The sequence below is a fragment of the Salmo salar genome, chromosome ssa03 (assembly GCF_905237065.1).
Source record: "Salmo salar chromosome ssa03, Ssal_v3.1, whole genome shotgun sequence".
Taxonomy (NCBI): Eukaryota; Metazoa; Chordata; class Actinopteri; order Salmoniformes; family Salmonidae; genus Salmo; species Salmo salar.
Genome location: NC_059444.1, coordinates 100,455,214 through 100,475,174, shown reverse-complemented (window position 1 = coordinate 100,475,174; position 19,961 = coordinate 100,455,214). Strand labels below are relative to the sequence as shown.

Sequence of the window (19,961 nt, the reverse complement as noted above, 5' to 3'; positions counted from 1 at the left end):
TGTGGATTGTTTAAATAAATTATTTAAAAAACAGCTTGGGAAGTCTGTAATTTGGGCAGAGCGCGTGTAGCAGTAGGTCTAGCTGATTACTGAGTTCAGCCGTCATGTGAAAAACATCTCAGATATCCGTGTGAAGATAACGCGTGTTCAGTAATAATAAAAACATGTCGAGACAGGAAGGGGAGGGAGATAAACAAGCCCAGTCTCCCTCCAGAACGGCTCTGCCGTCTCCCGCCAAATCTTGTGCATTAAAACGTTTCATTGTGTGAATCGTTTGCCTTTAAGTTTTAATTAAAAATAAAACATCAATTGCCCCACTACGTCACCACTAGAAAATGTACTGTTCATCCCCATCATTTGGTTTCATTCATGTCTGTTAATGCAGGTATTAATTACAGTCCTTTCACCGTTTCTCATTCTCAGAGTGGAACACGTTGGTTTGCAGAGTTTCACGAACCCGCTACACTTTTTGGTTCATTTCATAAACTATCGTTTTTAGGAGATTTGTCACGTGTTTTCATCGGTCTGGTGTTTTGTAGTGGCTCCATGTCGTCTGGTTTCTCTGTCCTGATAAACGTTGTGAGGGTTTTTGCATAGAAGTACCTGGCCCGCTGCTCCGAAATGAAGAAAAAAATGTTCGTTTTTTTAACATCCATTGAGAATGATAATATATTAAAACTATAGTTCCTCACAGTAGGCTATTTGGAGAAAAATAATCTCCACTTCGATAAATCACCAATCCTCAGTGTGAAAGACCAATGGAAGTTATAGGCCTACTGCTGCAATTAGCCTATAAGCTATGAGTTTCATGAGCTAATTTCTTTAGCCGCCAATGAATCACTGGTATATCACTGTGTTTATATGGATCACTGGGGTATCAATGTGTTTATATGGATCACTGGGGTATCAATGTGTTTATATGGATCACTGGTATATCAATGTGTTTATATGGATCACTGGTATATCAATGTGTTTATATGAATCACTGGTATATCAATGTGTTTATATGGATCACTGGTATATCAATGTGTTTATATGAATCACTGGTATATCAATGTGTTTATATGGATCACTGGTATATCAATGTGTTTATATGGATCACTGGGGTTCAATTTTTATATGAATCACTGGTATATCAATGTGTTTATATGGATCACTGGTATATCAATGTGTTTATATGGATCACTGGTATATCAATGTGTTTATATGGATCACTGGCATAGAAGTACTTGGCTCGCTCTGTATGCTGTGTTGATAGCTGTGTTATATAAATAATAAAACTATGACTAAACCAAAAAGATACACAGGCCAATTTAACACCAATAAATTATGCCAAATTACTAATATATATATATATATATATATATATATATATATAGACCGATAAGCATGACAGCCAAATGTATTTTACATCAACTGTTACTGACATCAATTAATACAAATCATTACTTTATAACGGTATATTTATTTATATTACCAACTGTTTTATTTAAAATATATTCACCTCATTCAACTAAAAGGTGGGGGATGGGGTCAGGGTAGAGGATGGGGAACGGGGTAGAAGCTAGATTACGGGGTACAAGCTGGGGGTCTGGGGACGGGGTAGAAACTGGGGACGGGGTACAAGCTGGGGGTCTGGGGACGGGGTAGAAGCTAGGGAACGGGGTACAAGCTGGGGGTCTGGGGACGGGGTACAAGCTGGGGGTCTGGGGACAGGGTAGAAACTGGGGGACGGGGTACAAGCTGGGGGTCTGGGGACGGGGTAGAAGCTGGGGGACGGGGTACAAGCTGGGGGTCTGGGGACGGGGTAGAAGATGGGGGTCTGGGGACGAGGTAGAAGCTGGGGGACGGGGTACAAGCTGGGGGTCTGGGGACGGGGTAGAAGATGGGGGTCTGGGGACGAGGTAGAAGCTGGGGGACGGGGTAGAAGCTGGGGGACGGGGGTCTGGGGACGGGGTAGAAGCTGGGGAACGGGGGTCTGGGGGGTCACAGGTCTTTTGTCTCTGCATGAACTGTATGACTACAATGAGCTACACAAACAGCCGTCTACAACAAAAGTGTGGCAGTGGTTTTCATTCAGCCTTTAAAACAGCAGCGCTTACTCAGCAGTCGGGGCCCGGCCGCTCGGTCGCTACGCTACAACGGAACCGCGGTGGGCTTTGACAAGCAGCAGCTGCTGTCACCAGACTTTACCTCCAGTACGCACACGCACACACACGCACGGCCACAATGGAAAAGACCAGAAGGGCAGGCAGGCACACAGATCCAGGGCTCTATATAAACCACTCCCAGATCCAGGGCTCTATATAAACCCCTCCCAGGTCCAGGGCTCTATATAAACCCCTCCCAGGTCCAGGGCTCTATATAAACCCCTCCCAGATCCAGGGCTCTATATAAACCCCTCCCAGATCCAGGGCTCTATATAAACCCCTCCCAGATCCAGGGCTCTATATAAACCCCTCCCAGGTCCAGGGCTCTATATAAACCCCTCCCAGATCCAGGGCTCTATATAAACCCCTCCCAGATCCAGGGCTCTATATAAACCCCTCCCAGATCCAGGGCTCTATATAAACCCCTCCCAGATCCAGGGCTCTATATAAACCCCTCCCAGATCCAGGGCTCTATATAAACCCCTCCCAGATCCAGGGCTCTATATAAACCCCTCCCAGATCCAGGGCTCTATATAAACCCCTCCCAGGTCCAGGGCTCTATATAAACCCCTCCCAGATCCAGGGCTGTATATAAACCCCTCCCAGATCCAGGGCTGTATATAAACCCCTCCCAGATCCAGGGCTGTATATAAACCCCTCCCAGATCCAGGGCTCTATATAAACCCCTCCCAGATCCAGGGCTCTATATAAACCCCTCCCAGATCCAGGGCTCTATATAAACCCCTCCCAGATCCAGGGCTCTATATAAACCCCTCCCAGATCCAGGGCTCTATATAAACCCCTCCCAGATCCAGGGCTCTATATAAACCCCTCCCAGATCCAGGGCTCTATATAAACCCCTCCCAGATCCAGGGCTCTATATAAACCCCTCCCAGATCCAGGGCTCTATATAAACCCCTCCCAGATCCAGGGCTCTATATAAACCCCTCCCAGATCCAGGGCTCTATATAAACCCCTCCCAGATCCAGGGCTCTATATAAACCCCTCCCAGGTCCAGGGCTCTATATAAACCCCTCCCAGATCCAGGGCTCTATATAAACCCCTCCCAGATCCAGGGCTCTATATAAACCCCTCCCAGATCCAGGGCTCTATATAAACCCCTCCCAGATCCAGGGCTCTATATAAACCACTCCCAGGTCCAGGGCTCTATATAAACCACTCCCAGATCCAGGGCTCTATATAAACCCCTCCCAGATCCAGGGCTCTATATAAACCACTCCCAGATCCAGGGCTCTATATAAACCACTCCCAGGTCCAGGGCTCTATATAAACCCCTCCCAGATCCAGGGCTCTATATAAACCCCTCCCAGATCCAGGGCTCTATATAAACCCCTCCCAGATCCAGGGCTCTATATAAACCTCTCCCAGATCCAGGGCTCTATATAAACCACTCCCAGATCCAGGGCTCTATATAAACCCCTCCCAGATCCAGGGCTCTATATAAACCACTCCCAGATCCAGGGCTCTATATAAACCCCTCCCAGATCCAGGGCTCTATATAAACCCCTCCCAGATCCAGGGCTCTATATAAACCCCTCCCAGATCCAGGGCTCTATATAAACCCCTCCCAGATCCAGGGCTCTATATAAACCCCTCCCAGATCCAGGGCTCTATATAAACCCCTCCCAGATCCAGGGCTCTATATAAACCACTCCCAGGTCCAGGGCTCTATATAAACCACTCCCAGATCCAGGGCTCTATATAAACCCCTCCCAGATCCAGGGCTCTATATAAACCCCTCCCAGGTCCAGGGCTCTATATAAACCACTCCCAGATCCAGGGCTCTATATAAACCCCTCCCAGATCCAGGGCTCTATATAAACCCCTCCCAGATCCAGGGCTCTATATAAACCCCTCCCAGATCCAGGGCTCTATATAAACCTCTCCCAGATCCAGGGCTCTATATAAACCACTCCCAGATCCAGGGCTCTATATAAACCCCTCCCAGATCCAGGGCTCTATATAAACCACTCCCAGATCCAGGGCTCTATATAAACCCCTCCCAGATCCAGGGCTCTATATAAACCACTCCCAGATCCAGGGCTCTATATAAATCCTCACCTGTTTTGACTCTTGAGTTTGTTTCTTCGTTGGTAACAGCTTGTATTGTGTTGTATTGAGCTCTAAAAAAAAGACAGGTCAGTTCATCTATCCAGCTCGCTAATCTGCTCCCGAGAGGCGCAGCGGTCTAAGGCACTGCGTCTCAGTGCAAGAGGCGTCACTACAGACCCCGGTTCGAATCCAGGCTGTATCACATCCGGCTGTGATTGGGAGTCCCATAGGTCGGCGCACAATTGGCCCAGCGTCGTTCAGGTTTGACCCGGGGTAGGCCGTCATTGTAAATAAGAATTTGATCTTTAATTTAACTAGGCAAGTAAGTTAAGGTTAAATAAAACATATAAATAAATGAATTAACTCTCCAGTCAAAGACCAGTCAGATCATTTATCCTGGTCGCTAATTAACTCTCCAGTCAAAGACCAGTCAGATCATTTATCCTGGTCACTAATTAACTCTCCAGTCAAAGACCAGTCAGATCATTTATCCTGGTCACTAATTAACTCTCCAGTCAAAGACCAGTCAGATCATTTATCCTGGTCGCTAATTAACTCTCCAGTCAAAGACCAGTCAGATCATTTATCCTGGTCGCTAATTAACTCTCCAGTCAAAGACCAGTCAGATCATTTATCCTGGTCGCTAATTAACTCTCCAGTCAAAGACCAGTCAGATCATTTATCCTGGTCGCTAATTAACTCTCCAGTCAAAGACCAGTCAGATCATTTATCCTGGTCACTAATTAACTCTCCAGTCAAAGACCAGTCAGATCATTTATCCTGGTCGCTAATTAACTCTCCAGTCAAAGACCAGTCAGATCATTTATCCTGGTCGCTAATTAACTCTCCAGTCAAAGACCAGTCAGATCATTTATCCTGGTCGCTAATTAACTCTCCAGTCAAAGACCAGTCAGATCATTTATCCTGGTCACTAATTAACTCTCCAGTCAAAGACCAGTCAGATCATTTATCCTGGTCACTAATTAACTCTCCAGTCTAAGAATAACCACAGCAGACTAGGGAAATTCTACAATAACAGAACTATGTAGAGAATGTAAAACTGTATACCAAATAAAAACCATTGATTTAAAAAAAATAATTAATAGGTTAAAAACAAACCACACAACTCTAAGCACAATGGCTACTTAGAACAATTAACACTGTAAAATAAATTACATTTTAGTGGAACAAACTGCAGATGCAAAGTTTGGTAACAGAATTACAGTAAAATCTCCCTCACGTTTAATTCTGCTACAGAACTTTGGATCTGAAAAGGATCTTACTGTAAAATGTGATTTTTTTTTTGGTACAATTTTCAGTGGCGCTTGTAAAAAAAATTAAAAAATACTTTGAAAATCAAAGGTTTTTTGTTTGGTATACATTTTAAGAGACAGTTTTTTTTTGTTGTCTTATTTATTTATTTTGCTCCTTTGCACCCCAGTATTTCTACTTTGCACTTTCTTCCACTACAAATCTACCATTCCAGTTTTACTTGCTATATTGTGTTTACTTTGCCACCATGGCCTTTTTTGCCTTTACCTCCCTTATCTCACCTCATTTGCTCACATTGTACATAGACTTATTTTTCTACTGTATTATTGACTGTATGTTTGTTTTACTCCATGTGTAACTCTGTGTTGTTGTATGTTGTCGAACTGCTTTGCTTTATCTTGGCCAAGTCGCAGTTGTTAATGAGAACTTGTTCTCTACTTGCCTACCTGGTTAAATAAAGGTGAAATAATATTTTTTATTTATTTTTTACATTCAGTTAGTATGGAATAGACCACTAGGCGTTAAGAGTTTAAAATAAGTTTCTTATTTCAGAAATGTAAATATTATATAGATCTAGCTACGGACCCGTCTACCAGGGTTTGGGTCAATTCCATTTATCTAGCTACGGACCCGTCTACCAGGGTTTGGGTCAATTCCATTTTAATTCAATTTCATTCAGGTAATACACTAAAAAGTTTTTTGATTCAGAATAAAAAACATAATTAAAAATGGAATTTGGTTAACTTTCTGAGATAGACTGGAATTGACAGGGTTGGGCCAGTAACCGAAAGGTGGCTGGGTCGAATCCGAGCTGGCCACGTAAAAAATAAAAACATTATGGATGTTCCCTTGAACAAGGCACTGAACCCTAAACGCTCCTGTAAGTGGCTCTGCATAAAGAGCATCTGTTAAATGACTAAAATGTCAAACAAAATGAAGGGGGAAAAAATGAAAAATGTAGAAGGGCCGATGGCCACACACCAACATGGGATTTGACAGTCAAACTATCCCTTAAAATAGCAGCCAACCGTTGTCACTGTTGATATCCTCTATGTCGCGTCGTAATTCGTTTAAGAAAACAAACAAAACAAAAAACAGATGTCTGTTACCTGTCGTGGCAGCCTTCCTAAACCAACATCCGATGTTCCAGAATATAGATATAACCCTTACTGTCGTGGCAGCCTTCCTAAACCAACATCCGATGTTCCAGAATATAGATATAACCCTTACTGTCGTGGCAGCCTTCCTAAACCAACATCCGATGTTCCAGAATATAGATATAACCCTTACTGTCGTGGCAGCCTTCCTAAACCAACATCCGATGTTCCAGAATATAGATATAACCCTTACTGTCGTGGCAGCCTTCCTAAACCAACATCCGATGTTCCAGAATATAGATATAACCCTTACTGTCGTGGCAGCCTTCCTAAACCAACATCCGATGTTCCAGAATATAGATATAACCCTTACTGTCGTGGCAGCCTTCCTAAACCAACATCCGATGTTCCAGAATATAGATATAACCCTTACTGTCGTGGCAGCCTTCCTAAACCAACATCCGATGTTCCAGAATATAGATATAACCCTTACTGTCGTGGCAGCCTTCCTAAACCAACATCCGATGTTCCAGAATATAGATATAACCCTTACTGTCGTGGCAGCCTTCCTAAACCAACATCCGATGTTCCAGAATATAGATATAACCCTTACTGTCGTGGCAGCCTTCCTAAACCAACATCCGATGTTCCAGAATATAGATATAACCCTTACTGTCGTGGCAGCCTTCCTAAACCAACATCCGATGTTCCAGAATATAGATATAACCCTTACTGTCGTGGCAGCCTTCCTAAACCGACATCCGATGTTCCAGAATATAGATATAACCCTTACTGTCGTGGCAGCCTTCCTAAACCAACATCCGATGTTCCAGAATATAGATATAACCCTTACTGTCGTGGCAGCCTTCCTAAACCAACATCCGATGTTCCAGAATATAGATATAACCCTTACTGTCGTGGCAGCCTTCCTAAACCAACATCCGATGTTCCAGAATATAGATATAACCCTTACTGTCGTGGCAGCCTTCCTAAACCAACATCCGATGTTCCAGAATATAGATATAACCCTTACTGTCGTGGCAGCCTTCCTAAACCAACATCCGATGTTCCAGAATATAGATATAACCCTTACTGTCGTGGCAGCCTTCCTAAACCAACATCCGATGTTCCAGAATATAGATATAACCCTTACTGTCGTGGCAGCCTTCCTAAACCAACATCCAGAATATAGATATAACCCTTCTGCAGGAGCTCATCTAACCAGCCACGTAAAGGTTATAACCCTTCCGCAGGAGCTCATCTAACCAGCCACGTAAAGGTTATAACCCTTCCGCAAGAGCTCATCTAACCAACCACGTAAAGGTTATAACCCTTCCGCAGGAGCTCATCTAACCAACCACGTAAAGGTTATAACCCTTCCGCAAGAGCTCATCTAACCAACCACGTAAAGGTTATAACCCTTCCGCAAGAGCTCATCTAACCAACCACGTAAAGGTTATAACCCTTCCGCAAGATCTCATCTAACCAACCACGTAAAGGTTATAACCCTTCCGCAAGAGCTCATTTAACCAACCACGTAAAGGTTATAACCCTTCCGCAAGAGCTCATCTAACCAACCACGTAAAGGTTATAACCCTTCCGCAAGAGCTCATCTAACCAACCACGTAAAGGTTATAACCCTTCCGCAAGAGCTCATCTAACCAACCACGTAAAGGTTATAACCCTTCCGCAAGAGCTCATCTAACCAACCACGTAAAGGTTATAACCCTTCCGCAAGAGCTCATCTAACCAACCACGTAAAGGTTATAACCCTTCCGCAAGAGCTCATCTAACCAACCACGTAAAGGTTATAACCCTTCCGCAGGAGCTCATCTAAGCAACCGCGTAAAGGTTAAAGGTTATTCCAAGTGTCCCTGTGGCCTGTGAATAGTGTTAGTTTAAGCAGAGCTAAACCCCAAACCATTAGCTTCCTGTTCTATTGATTTCAGTGTGACGTCGATGGACGTGATTAACAACAACAACAACAATAATAATAAAGTGTTGCATTACTCTTACTGCATTGGGCGACCCACTCAAGAAAATAAATGGGGGGAAAGCGTAATACTTCAAAATGAAGCTAGCAGTCCTTTAGGAAATTGTTCTCTAAACAGTGATGTACACATTATTCCCAGAATCCTGTGTGTTTTTTGTTGTTGTTGTTAAACTGTGTTGGTTGAACCTCATCTCCCCGCTCTCGCGCAATTGATTTCCCGTGTGGCTCAGTTGGTAGAGCATGGTGTTTGCAACGCCAGGGTTGTGGGTTCGATTCCCACGGGGGACCAGTACGGAGAAGAGAGAAAAAAAAAATGTATCAAATGTATGTATTCACTACTGTAAATCGCTCTGGATAAGAGCGTCTGCTAAGTGACTAAAATGTAACATTTCAACGTGATATGAGTTGGCTATTAGGTGTTGCTTTTCTCTTTTGTGTTTTTAGTAGCGAACTGTCTTCTGTAGGTTGTTCGCTAACCTGTGATGGAAACTGGTGAGGTTGTTGTTGTTGTGTTAGTTTCATCCGTACGTACAACCTGATTTCCCCCCTTATCGATACCAGTGATTTATTGCCACTAGTTGAAACAACAGGGTTTTTGGTGAATGAAGTCATGTGATTACCAGGTAGTACATGTTATGTTTATGGTTTCAACATATCAAACCGTTTCCACATATTCGGTTATTGATCTGGACGCGTTAAAACTGTTTTGACATTCGGTTATTGATCTGGACGCGTTAAAACTGTTTTGACATTCGGTTATTGATCTGGACGCGTTAAAACTGTTTTGACATTTGGTTATTGATCTGGACACGTTAAAACTGTTTTGACATTCGGTTATTGATCTGGACACGTTAAAAACTTGTTTTGACATTCGGCTATTTATCAAACGTCTTGTCAACAGGAAGCAGAAACAGCATCATTTTCAACATGAATTTCCAAAAGGTATTGTACTTTTAAAAAAAAATCAGCGGGTAAAAACTGCTGAATGAGTCCAAAAACATGCTGCAATCAGGGCCTCACATTAACACCTACCACCTGCCAAATACGGGTAGATTTTGGCAACGGCAGGTACGATGTCTATTTCACTAGCCACGTTGGCAGGTGGTCAGAGCTCTACAGTGCGAGCATTTCATTCACATTTGTGAATAAAAATAGTCAAGTATGATCACATTTATAGTCAAATGAATGCTGCAGTAGCTGTTTTCAAAGTCTTTTTTGCCATTTTTTTTCATTGCTAGTAAATTAATAGCACAAAGTCAAAGTAGAAGAAATCTTAAATAAGCCTATTCCACCTCACGCTGCAACACTTCCTGGTTGGGGACTGTGGGCACGTCAAGAGCAGAGTGAAATATTCATTTTTTAGAAGTGTGGGCATGCAAGTTCATCTAATTTACTTGAAAAGAAAGTCGACTTTATCCTCGTGTTTCTTGGTCTATTTACATTGTTTAGTTTACAAGCTAGGACGTTTTTCCAAAATGTTTGAGTTTCAACTGTTAAGAGAAGACAACACTTGTACTAGTCACATGACAAGTCATGTTACCATGGTAACCTGCTGCCCTTAAAGGGGCAGGCACATTTTTTTTGTCTCATCTGTGACATTTTGGTTAATAGACAAAAAATATGAAACTAAACAATATACCGCATTACCTCTTACTAGTAAAACATTTGTTTTAGAAACATTACAATGCATGCTGATCTGTTTTTTTGTGTTTCACTGGTATAATTTTAGGGCCCCAAAAATATTTTGGCTGGTATAAATTATTATTATTATTATTTTTTTTATCTACTTGCCACAGTGGCTGGTGGACCCAAAAGTACATTTTATGCCCTGACTGCGATTTATTTATTTTTGAAGATTTACCAGAAGTGACCAAAACGGGTTTGCCATGCCTACTACATGTAACCTAGTACATGATGTACTATGGGCCTGGGCAGAGCCAATGAGCATGTTGACCACATAGAGACGTTAAAAGAAATGTGGGAAAACGGTTGCCCCCACCTCCCACTAGTACAGCAGGCGTGAGGCTGGAGCAACACCGCGCGCAAACTAGCTAGCTAACGACACCGAGCGCAAACTAGCTAGCTAACGACACCGAGCGCAAACTAGCTAGCGAGCGACACCGCGCGCAAACTAGCTAGCAAGCGACACCGCGCGCAAACTAGCTAGCTAACGACACCGTGTGCAAGCTTGCTTGTTAGCTAGCACACGATGTCGCCCCCGCCTCCCGTCTGCCGTGTACCGTCGGGGCCATGGGCACTGTCTACCGGTCATCCCCGCCTCCCGCTAGCAACACTGTGTACTAGCTTCTAGTTAGCACACGGTGTCACCCCCCCAGCATCCTGTGTACCAGAGAAAACCGTGCCCGACAGCTAGCTTGCTAGTCAGCTAAGACAGTGTTGCTCCCGGCTAAGCTAGCACACGCCTGCCGTCACCGTCGTTAACAGAACTGTGGGAAAACAGAGCCCGACAGGCGGGGGCGAAGGTCACGACAGATGTGTACTAGCTATATGTAACAGTGTAGCTTCCGTCCCTCTCCTCGCCCCTACCTGGGCTCGAACCAGGGACCCTCTGCACACATCGACAACAGCCACCCCACGAAGCATCGTTACCCATCGTTCCACAAAATCCGCGGCCCTTGCAGAGCAAAGGGGGAAACGACTACTTCAAGGTCTCAGAGCGAGTGACGTCACCGATTGAAACGCTTATTAGCGCGCACCACCACTAACTACCTAGCCATTTCACATCGGTTACATATAGCTAGCTACGGTTATTGCTTCCCGCCTCTTCTGTGGGGTTTATCGGCAGTTGGCATCCAATGTTATGGCGCATTACCGCCATCTACTGTACTGGAGCGCCTCAGCCTCCCGCCTATGTACTGAAGTCATAGCCTAAAAAAAATTCGACCAATAGAAGTATATAAAAGAGGGGATCCTGCAGATACAGGAACGCCCCGAATTGCTGGCTGCAGGTGCACCCTTATCGGTCAGCTAGCCAAACGTTAATAAGAGTTTAAGCCTGAAAGGAAAATAAGAGGGTTTTAACGTTTGGTGTTGATCGGCCATTAGATGGTTTGCTAACCAGCTTAACATGGCCACTGACTGTACTGGCTGGCTCTGCGAAAGGTGTTTATTCACACGGCGTTAACAGCTAACTAGTAAACATCACACATGTTTAAAATGTATATGTATTACTTTAGGAAACACTTGTTTGGTTTGATAGAAGAAGAACAGCCAAAATCGATAACTAGCTAATGCAATGAAACTAGTTAGCGCTAGGCTACTCCTGTGCATAAAATCTCGGTTGTTTAGCTAGCTAACAGGCTAACTAAAACAAAATACAGTCTGAAACACCGGGACAATAGCTTGCTGGTTATCAAAACAACCCAAGGACAAATAAGATATTTTTTGCACACTAAAGTTATTTGTTAATAAACCTGTGCCGTGGCTACAGTGAGGACATTCTGCAGCCGCGTATCCAAGCGACAACTTGGTTGAATATATGCTAACTAGCAGTTAGCCTAACTAACATTCTCTTAACTAGCTATTGGTAAAAAAAAACGAAATCACAAATCGATCAAACAGTTAAGCAGAAATCTTAACATCTATGTGTTGGCAATGTTGATGAAATTAAGTTACCAGAAAAATCGCCTTATATTTGACGCCCTTTAATTCTGCACCATCGTCTTGTCTGCAAGGCAACGTAGCCAACATTTAGCTAACTAGCTAGCTAGCCAACAGAACTTTCACACCGGGTCATCCACAATACCGGTAATATTAACTAATCAAAATCGTACAGTGGCCTTTCAATCCTTTTTTTTTTTTTTTAAAACAGTCGTTTCGCTATTTTCTTCCATGGAAAGAAAAACACACACACAGTACCGCGTAACTACGACTTATGTAGCTAACATGTTCATTAGAAACGGGCTAACAAGCTAGCTAGGTAACCAACCAGCGGGCAAACTGAACTACGACTTATGTAGCTAACATGTTCATTAGAAACGGGCTAACAAGCTAGCTAGGTAACCAACCAGCGGGCAAACTGAACTACGACTTATGTAGCTAACATGTTCATTAGAAACGGGCTAACAAGCTAGCTAGGTAACCAACCAGCGGGCAAACTGAACTACGACTTATGTAGCTAACATGTTCATTAGAAACGGGCTAACAAGCTAGCTAGGTAACCAACCAGCGGGCAAACTGAACTACGACTTATGTAGCTAACATGTTCATTAGAAACGGGCTAACAAGCTAGCTAGGTAACCAACCAGCGGGCAAACTGAACTACGACTTATGTAGCTAACATGTTAATTAGAAACGGGCTAACAAGCTAGCTAGGTAACCAACCAGCGGGCAAACTGAACTACGACTTATGTAGCTAACATGTTCATTAGAAACGGGCTAACAAGCTAACTAGGTAACCGACCAGCGGGCAAACTGAACTACGACTTATGTAGCTAACATGTTCATTAGAAACGGGCTAACAAGCTAGCTAGGTGGGCAACCAGCGGGCAAACTGAACTACGACAAGCTTTCCCCCGGTTACCTGCGTAACACATCGATATACTGGCTAAAACAATAAACAACACGATAACACAATCTAGAAGAAAAAAAAGCCTTACCTCATACAATATAAAGTGCAACAACAGAGTGGAAATGGAAGCCGGCTGTAAGGCTAAAGACTAAAGAAATTCAACGCATTTGCCGCTTTTACGAGAGGAGCCATTTGTCCTGTACCATCGCCATTTTCTTCACTCGCTAACCTTTTTTTTGTGTGTTGTGTGTGTGTTGCTTTCCCTCTTCTTTCTCGCTGTGTTGTGTTGCTTTCCCCCTCTTCTCGCTGTGTGTGTTCAGGGGGGGCTGCAGGAAACTAGTTTGCTGGAGCACCACTTCCTCTAGAAGCCACACAGAGACACACAGACCCAAAATGGAGGCTTTGGAGTAGAGGACTTTAGTGAGTGCTAAAAGTCTATCTTCTCCTGAGTTATAGTAGAGGACTTTAGTGAGTGTCTATCTTCTCCTGAGTTATAGTAGAGGACTTTAGTGAGTGTCTATCTTCTCCTGAGTTATAGTAGAGGACTTAGTGAGTGCTAAAAGTCTATCTTCTCCAGAGTTATAGTAGAGCACTTTAGTGAGTGCTAAAAGTCTATCTTCTTCTCCAGAGTTATAGTAGAGGACTTTAGTGAGTGCTAAAAGTCTATCTTCTTCTCCTGAGTTATAGTAGAGGACTTTAGTGAGTGCTAAAAGTCTATCTTCTTCCTGAGTTATAGTAGAGGACTTAGTGAGTGCTAAAAGTCTATCTTCTTCTCCTGAGTTATTTATAGTAGCTAGACACTGTTTTATACTGGTAGTTAGTGTTGAGTGAAGAAATACACTACTTCAAATTCTAAAAAGAGGGTTTGTTTTGAATACTAAGTTGATTACAGTATCATTCACACAACTTAGGTTACAAGGTTACCAAAGTCCAACAGTTGATAAGAGTTAAGTTCTTATCAGTAAGTTATTGACAACAAAACAATAACGCAAATCACAATTTGATTATGTCACATGCTCCGAATACGACAGTGAAATTCTTACTTCTTTACAAGCCCTTAAAGCAACAATGCAGTACAGAAAAATAACTGTTAAGTCAAAAATAAAAGGCGATCTTTATAAACTCTCTACTCCAGATCACCTGCGGGCTGCTCTCAATGTTATTGGGAAATAGCCAGTGGTGTAAAGTACTTAAGTTAAAATACTTTAAAGTACTACTTAAGATATTTTTTTGGGGGGAGTATCTTTACTATTTATATTTTCGCTACTTTTACTTCACTACATTCCTAAAGAAAAGAATGTACTTTTTACTCCATACATTTTACCTGACACCCAAAAGTACTCGTTACATTTTGAATGCTTAGACAGGACAGGAAAATGGTCCCATTCACGCACTTATCAAGACAACACATGGTCCATCCCTTCTGCCTCTGATCTGGCGGACTCGCTAAACACAAATGCATCTTTGGTCAATTATGTCTGAGTGTTGAAGTGTGCACCTGGCTAACCATACGATTTAAAAACAAGAAAATGGTGCCGTCTGTTTAAAAGAAGGAATTATTTAAGTATTTATACTTTTATTTTTGATACTTTAGATAGTATATTTACAATCAAATACTTTTAGACTTTTACTCAAGTAGTATTTTACTGGGTGACTTTGACTTTTACTTAAGTAACTTTCTATTAAGGTATCTATACTTTTACTCAAAAATGACATTTGGGTACTTTTACCAACACTGGAAAATAACCTAAAACTAGTGTGCAGTTCAGTTTTCAGGACCGGTGACAGATTCTGTCAATACAAGATAATACTCAGATCATAGATGAAAAGGGGGGGGGGCTGGGAAAGAGATGACTTCCTGGTGTAACTCTTAAAGTATGAGCCAATATAGCACAGATTTAGAACTGACCAGGGGAGAGCTGTACAGAGTACACAAACACGGAGAGAAAAAGGACAGGACTAAAGGAGCCTAAATGTTAATCCTTATAGTTCGATCTATAACTAGAGGTCTCCTGATATCTCCAGGAGTGAGAAGTATAATTTTCTGAAATCTGTCGTTGTCTAGTCGTTGTCTTTTTGTAAACTGTGGGCCCATCTTCTTTAAATAGCTGTCTGTCTTTTTGTAAACTAGGGGCCCATCTTCTTTAAATAGCTGTCTGTCTTTTTGTAAACTGTGGGCCCATCTTCTTTAAATAGCTGTCTGTCTTTTTGTAAACTAGGGGCCCATCTTCTTTAAATAGCTGTCTGTCTTTTTGTAAACTAGGGGCCCATCTTCTTTAAATTTGGGGCGGTAGCGTAGCCTAGTGGTTAGTTAGAGTGTTGGACTAGTAACCGAAAGGTTGCAAGATCGAATCCCAGACCTGACAAGGTACAAATCTGTCGTTCTGCCCCCTGAACGAGGCAGTTAACCCACTGTTCCCTGGTAGGCCGTCATTGAAAATAAGAATTTGTTCTTAACTGACTTGCCTCGTTAAATAAAGGTACAAAAAAATAGCTGTCTTTCTAGTGGCCTATTTGGTGTGTGAACTGCTCATAACTTGTAGCTGATTGTTGACACATCAACCAGAATTAAAGGGATACTTTGGGATTTTGGCAGAGGACCCCTTTATCTCCTTCCCCCAGAGACAGATGAACTCGTGGATGTCTCTGTGTCCTGTATGAAGGACGTTAAGAGGTAGTTCCGCGAGCCAATGCTAACTAGCGTTAGCGCAATGACTGGACGTCTAGGGGTATCTACTAGCATGCTAGCAGATATCTAATCTTTACTAGAGGCCGTTTGCCTACTAATCTCACTACTTAGTTTCCTTTACTGTCTCCCTTTCCTCCAACCCTAACTACAAAGCTCTCTACCCAGATGTTCGTGCGCCATCCATCCCAATCTTCTCTCTCACTTTGTTTTAGTTATTTTATCTTTATTTAACAAGGCAAGTCAGTTAAGAACAAATTCTTATTTTCAATGACAGCCTAGGAACAGTGGGTTAATAACTGCCTTGTTCAGGGGGCAGAACGACAGATTTTGTACCTTGTCAGCTCGGGGATTCGATCTTGCAACTTTTTGGTTACTAGTCCAACGCTCTAACCACTAGGCTATGCTGCCGCCCCACTACTCTCTCTTCTATCCTATCATCTCTCCTTTCGACTAAATTCTTCTCCCTCCTGTCTTCTGATTCTGTCTCTTCGACCCTATTGTCCTCCCTTTCCGCATCCTATGATTCACACTGTCCCCTTTCCTCGCGGCCGGCTCGGCCCTCCCCTCCTACTCCGTGGCTGAGATACTCATTGTGAGTTTACAGAACAGGGCTGTGGGCAGCTGAGTGAAAATGGAGGAAAACTAAACTTCTGGAGGACCTATCATCCTTTCACTCCCTCCTTTCTACCTTCTGTTCCTCTGTATCTGCTGTTAAAGCCACTTTCTATCACTCTCCAAATTTCAAGCTTCTGCCTCTAACCCTAGGAAACTCTTTTCCACTTTCTCCTCCCTCCTTAATCCTCCAGCCCTCCCCTTCCCCCTATGCGGACGACTTTGTCAACCACTTTGACAAGAAGGTTGAGAAGGTTGTAAAGGTTGTAAAAGTACACAGTGATGCTCCTTCTTTCCGAATAAATATCGAAGGTCTTATTCTGGTGGCATGAAAATCGATGCTTGTAAGTCGCTCTGGATAAGAGCGTCGTCTGAATGACAAAAAAAATGTAAGGACATTACATGTTTATTTATTTTATTTATTTATATGTATTTCACCTTTATTTAACCAGGTGGGCAAGTTGAGAAACAAGTTCTCATTTACAATTGCGACCTGGCCAAGATAAAGCAAAGCAGTTCGACAACATACAACAACACAGAGTTACACATGGAGTAAAACAAACATACAGTCAATAATATAGTAGTAAAATAAGTCTATATACAAAGTGAGAAATGAGGTGAGAAGGGAGGTAAAGGCAAAAAATAGGCTATGGTGGCGAAGTAAATACAATATAGCAAGTAAAACACTGGAATGGTAGATTTGTAGTGGAAGAAAGTGCAAAGTAGAAATAGAAATAATGGGGTGCAAAGGAGCAAAATAAATAAATAAATACAGTAGGGGAAGAGGTAGTTGTTTGAGCTAAATTATAGATGGGCTATGTACAGGTGCAGTGATCTGCTCTGACAGCTGTTAAAAGACGAATTGGCTCTGGGAAACCAAAACAGCCAAATAGTCCCCATCTAAACGTGAATCGCTTCTCTAATTGTGGTACTGTTTCTAGAAAACATAAACCCCTCTACTTTCATATAACGTCAAAAAAAAAAAAACATTCTCACAAATGCTAAATACACACTTACAATACAGTGTTTTATCACAGTTGCAGCTGACAGTATGTTTCCATGACAACTCATTTGTCTTCCGTTTACACACACAGGTGTTTCGGAGACGCAGATTGCTAATTAGCACAGGTTGTCCACTCTTGTCTTCAGTCTGTTTTACGTAAACAAACGCTCTAACATGGAAATATTTTCCCCAGTGGGAACCCTAACCCTATAAAAAGGTGTGTTGTTTATTTAAAGGGATACTTTGGGATTTTGGCAATGAGGCCCGGACTTTATCTACTTCCCGAGAGTCAGATTAACTCACGGATACCATTTTTATGTATCCAGTATGAAGGAAGTTAGAAGGTAGTTTCATGAGCCAATGATAACTAGCATTAGCGCAATGACTAGAAGTCTATGGTATCTACTAGCATGCTAGCAGACGAACTCACGGATACCATTTTTATGTATCCAGTATGAAGGAAGTTAGAAGGTAGTTTCACGAGCCAATGATAACTAGCATTAGCGCAATGACTAGAAGTCTATGGTATCTACTAGCATGCTAGCAGACGAACTCACGGATACCATTTTTATGTATCCAGTATGAAGGAAGTTAGAAGGTAGTTTCACGAGCCAATGATAACTAGCATTAGCGCAATGACTAGAAGTCTATGGTATCTACTAGCATGCTAGCAGATGAACTCATGGATACCATTTTTATGTCTTTGCGTGAGGTTCGAAGAAAGTTGCTAACTAGCATTAGCGCAATGACTAGAAGTCTATGGTATCTACTAGCATGCTAGCAGATGAACTCATGATTACCATTTTTATGCCTCTGCGTGAGGTTCAAAGAAAGTTGCTAACTAGCATTAGCGCAATGACTAGAAGTCTATGGTATCTACTAGCATGCTAGCAGACGAACTCACGGATACCATTTTTATGTCTCTGCGTGAGGTTCGAAGAAATTTGCTAACTAGCATTAGCGCAATGACTGGACTTGTATGGGTTATCTGCTAGAAGATACTAGAGATACGCTCCTTATGTTTCCAAAAACGTACCGCCAAGCGATGCGTGTAAACGTTTAGAGCAAGCGTCGGGGCTCTTAGCATCTTCTGCTTGTGGGAGTGTTGCTAAGAGCCCCGATGCTAACTACCTTTAGCGTCTATTAACGATGGTATCTTCTGATCGGGCAGTGTTGCTATCGTTAATAGGTGCTAAGGGTAGTTAGCATCGGGGCTGTTAGCAACACTCCCCCCCCCCGATCAGAAGATACTATCGATTATAGGCGCTAAGGGAAGTTAGCATCGGGGCTCTTAGCAACACTGCCCCGGTCAGAAGATACTATCGTTAATAGGCGCTAAATGTAGTTAGCATCGGGGCTCTTAGCAACACTGCCCCACTCAGAAGATACCATCGTTAATAGGCGCTAAAGGTAGTTAGCATCGGGGCTCTTAGCAACACTCCCCCCGATCAGAAGATACCATCGTTAATAGGCGCTAAGGGTAGTTAGCATCGGGGCTGTTAGCAACACCTCCCCGATCAGAAGATACTATCATTAATAGGCGCTAAGGGTAGTTAGCATCAGGGCTCTTAGCAACACTGCCCCGGTCAGAAGATACTATCGTTAATAGGAACTAAAGGTAGTTAGCGTATCTATGAATGGTATAACTCAGACCCTTGTGTGTGTGTGTGTGTGTGTGTGTGACAGAACACAATGAAGTGACCATTGACCTGCCTGCAACAAAAACAACTCCTCTGCCTTCTCACCATCTCTTCATTAACTCTGTGAGTGTGTCACAGATAGACGGACGGAGAGGGAGACGGGTAGAGAGAGCGACAGACGGTCTTTATACTGTCAACACTACAACTATAAACCGGTCTTTAGACTGTCAACACTACAACTATAAACTGGCAACCCTACAACTATAAACTGTCAACCCTACAACTATAGACTGGTCTTTAGACTGTCAACACTACAACTATAAACTGGCAACCCTACAACTATAAACTGGCAACCCTACAACTATAGACTGGTCTTTAGACAGTCAACACTACAACTATAAACTGGTCTTTAGACTGTCAACACTACAACTATAAACCGGTCTTTAGACTGTCAACCCTACAACTATAAACTGTCAACCCTACAACTATAAACTGGTCTTTAGACTGTCAACACTACAACTATAAACTGGTCTTTAGACTGTCAACACTACAACTATAAACCGGTCTTTAGACTGTCAACACTACAACTATAAACCGGTCTTTAGACTGTCAACCCTACAACTATAAACTGTCAACCCTACAACTATAAACTGTCAACCCTACAACTATAGACTGGTCTTTAGACTGTCAACACTACAACTATAAACTGGTCTTTAAACTGTCAACCCTACAACTATAAACTGTCAACCCTACAACTATAGACTGGTCTTTAGACTGTCAACACTACAACTATAAACTGGTCTTTAGACTGTCAACACTACAACTATAAACTGGTCTTTAGACTGTCAACACTACAACTATAAACCGGTCTTTAGACTGTCAACACTACAACTATAAACAG

General features: G+C 42.5%; 1 protein-coding gene across 1 annotated transcript in view; it reads right to left on the bottom strand.

The window, feature by feature from the left end:
* Positions 1 to 1,505: 1,505 nt before the first annotated feature.
* The window catches only part of LOC106594963 (E3 ubiquitin-protein ligase RBBP6), a 96,589-nt gene continuing 78,133 nt past the window's right edge, over positions 1,506 to 19,961 (bottom strand). Inside the window, 1 exon segment of the mRNA XM_045716088.1 lies at positions 1,506 to 1,963. Within this exon segment, the coding sequence (XP_045572044.1) occupies positions 1,506 to 1,963 (458 nt within the window).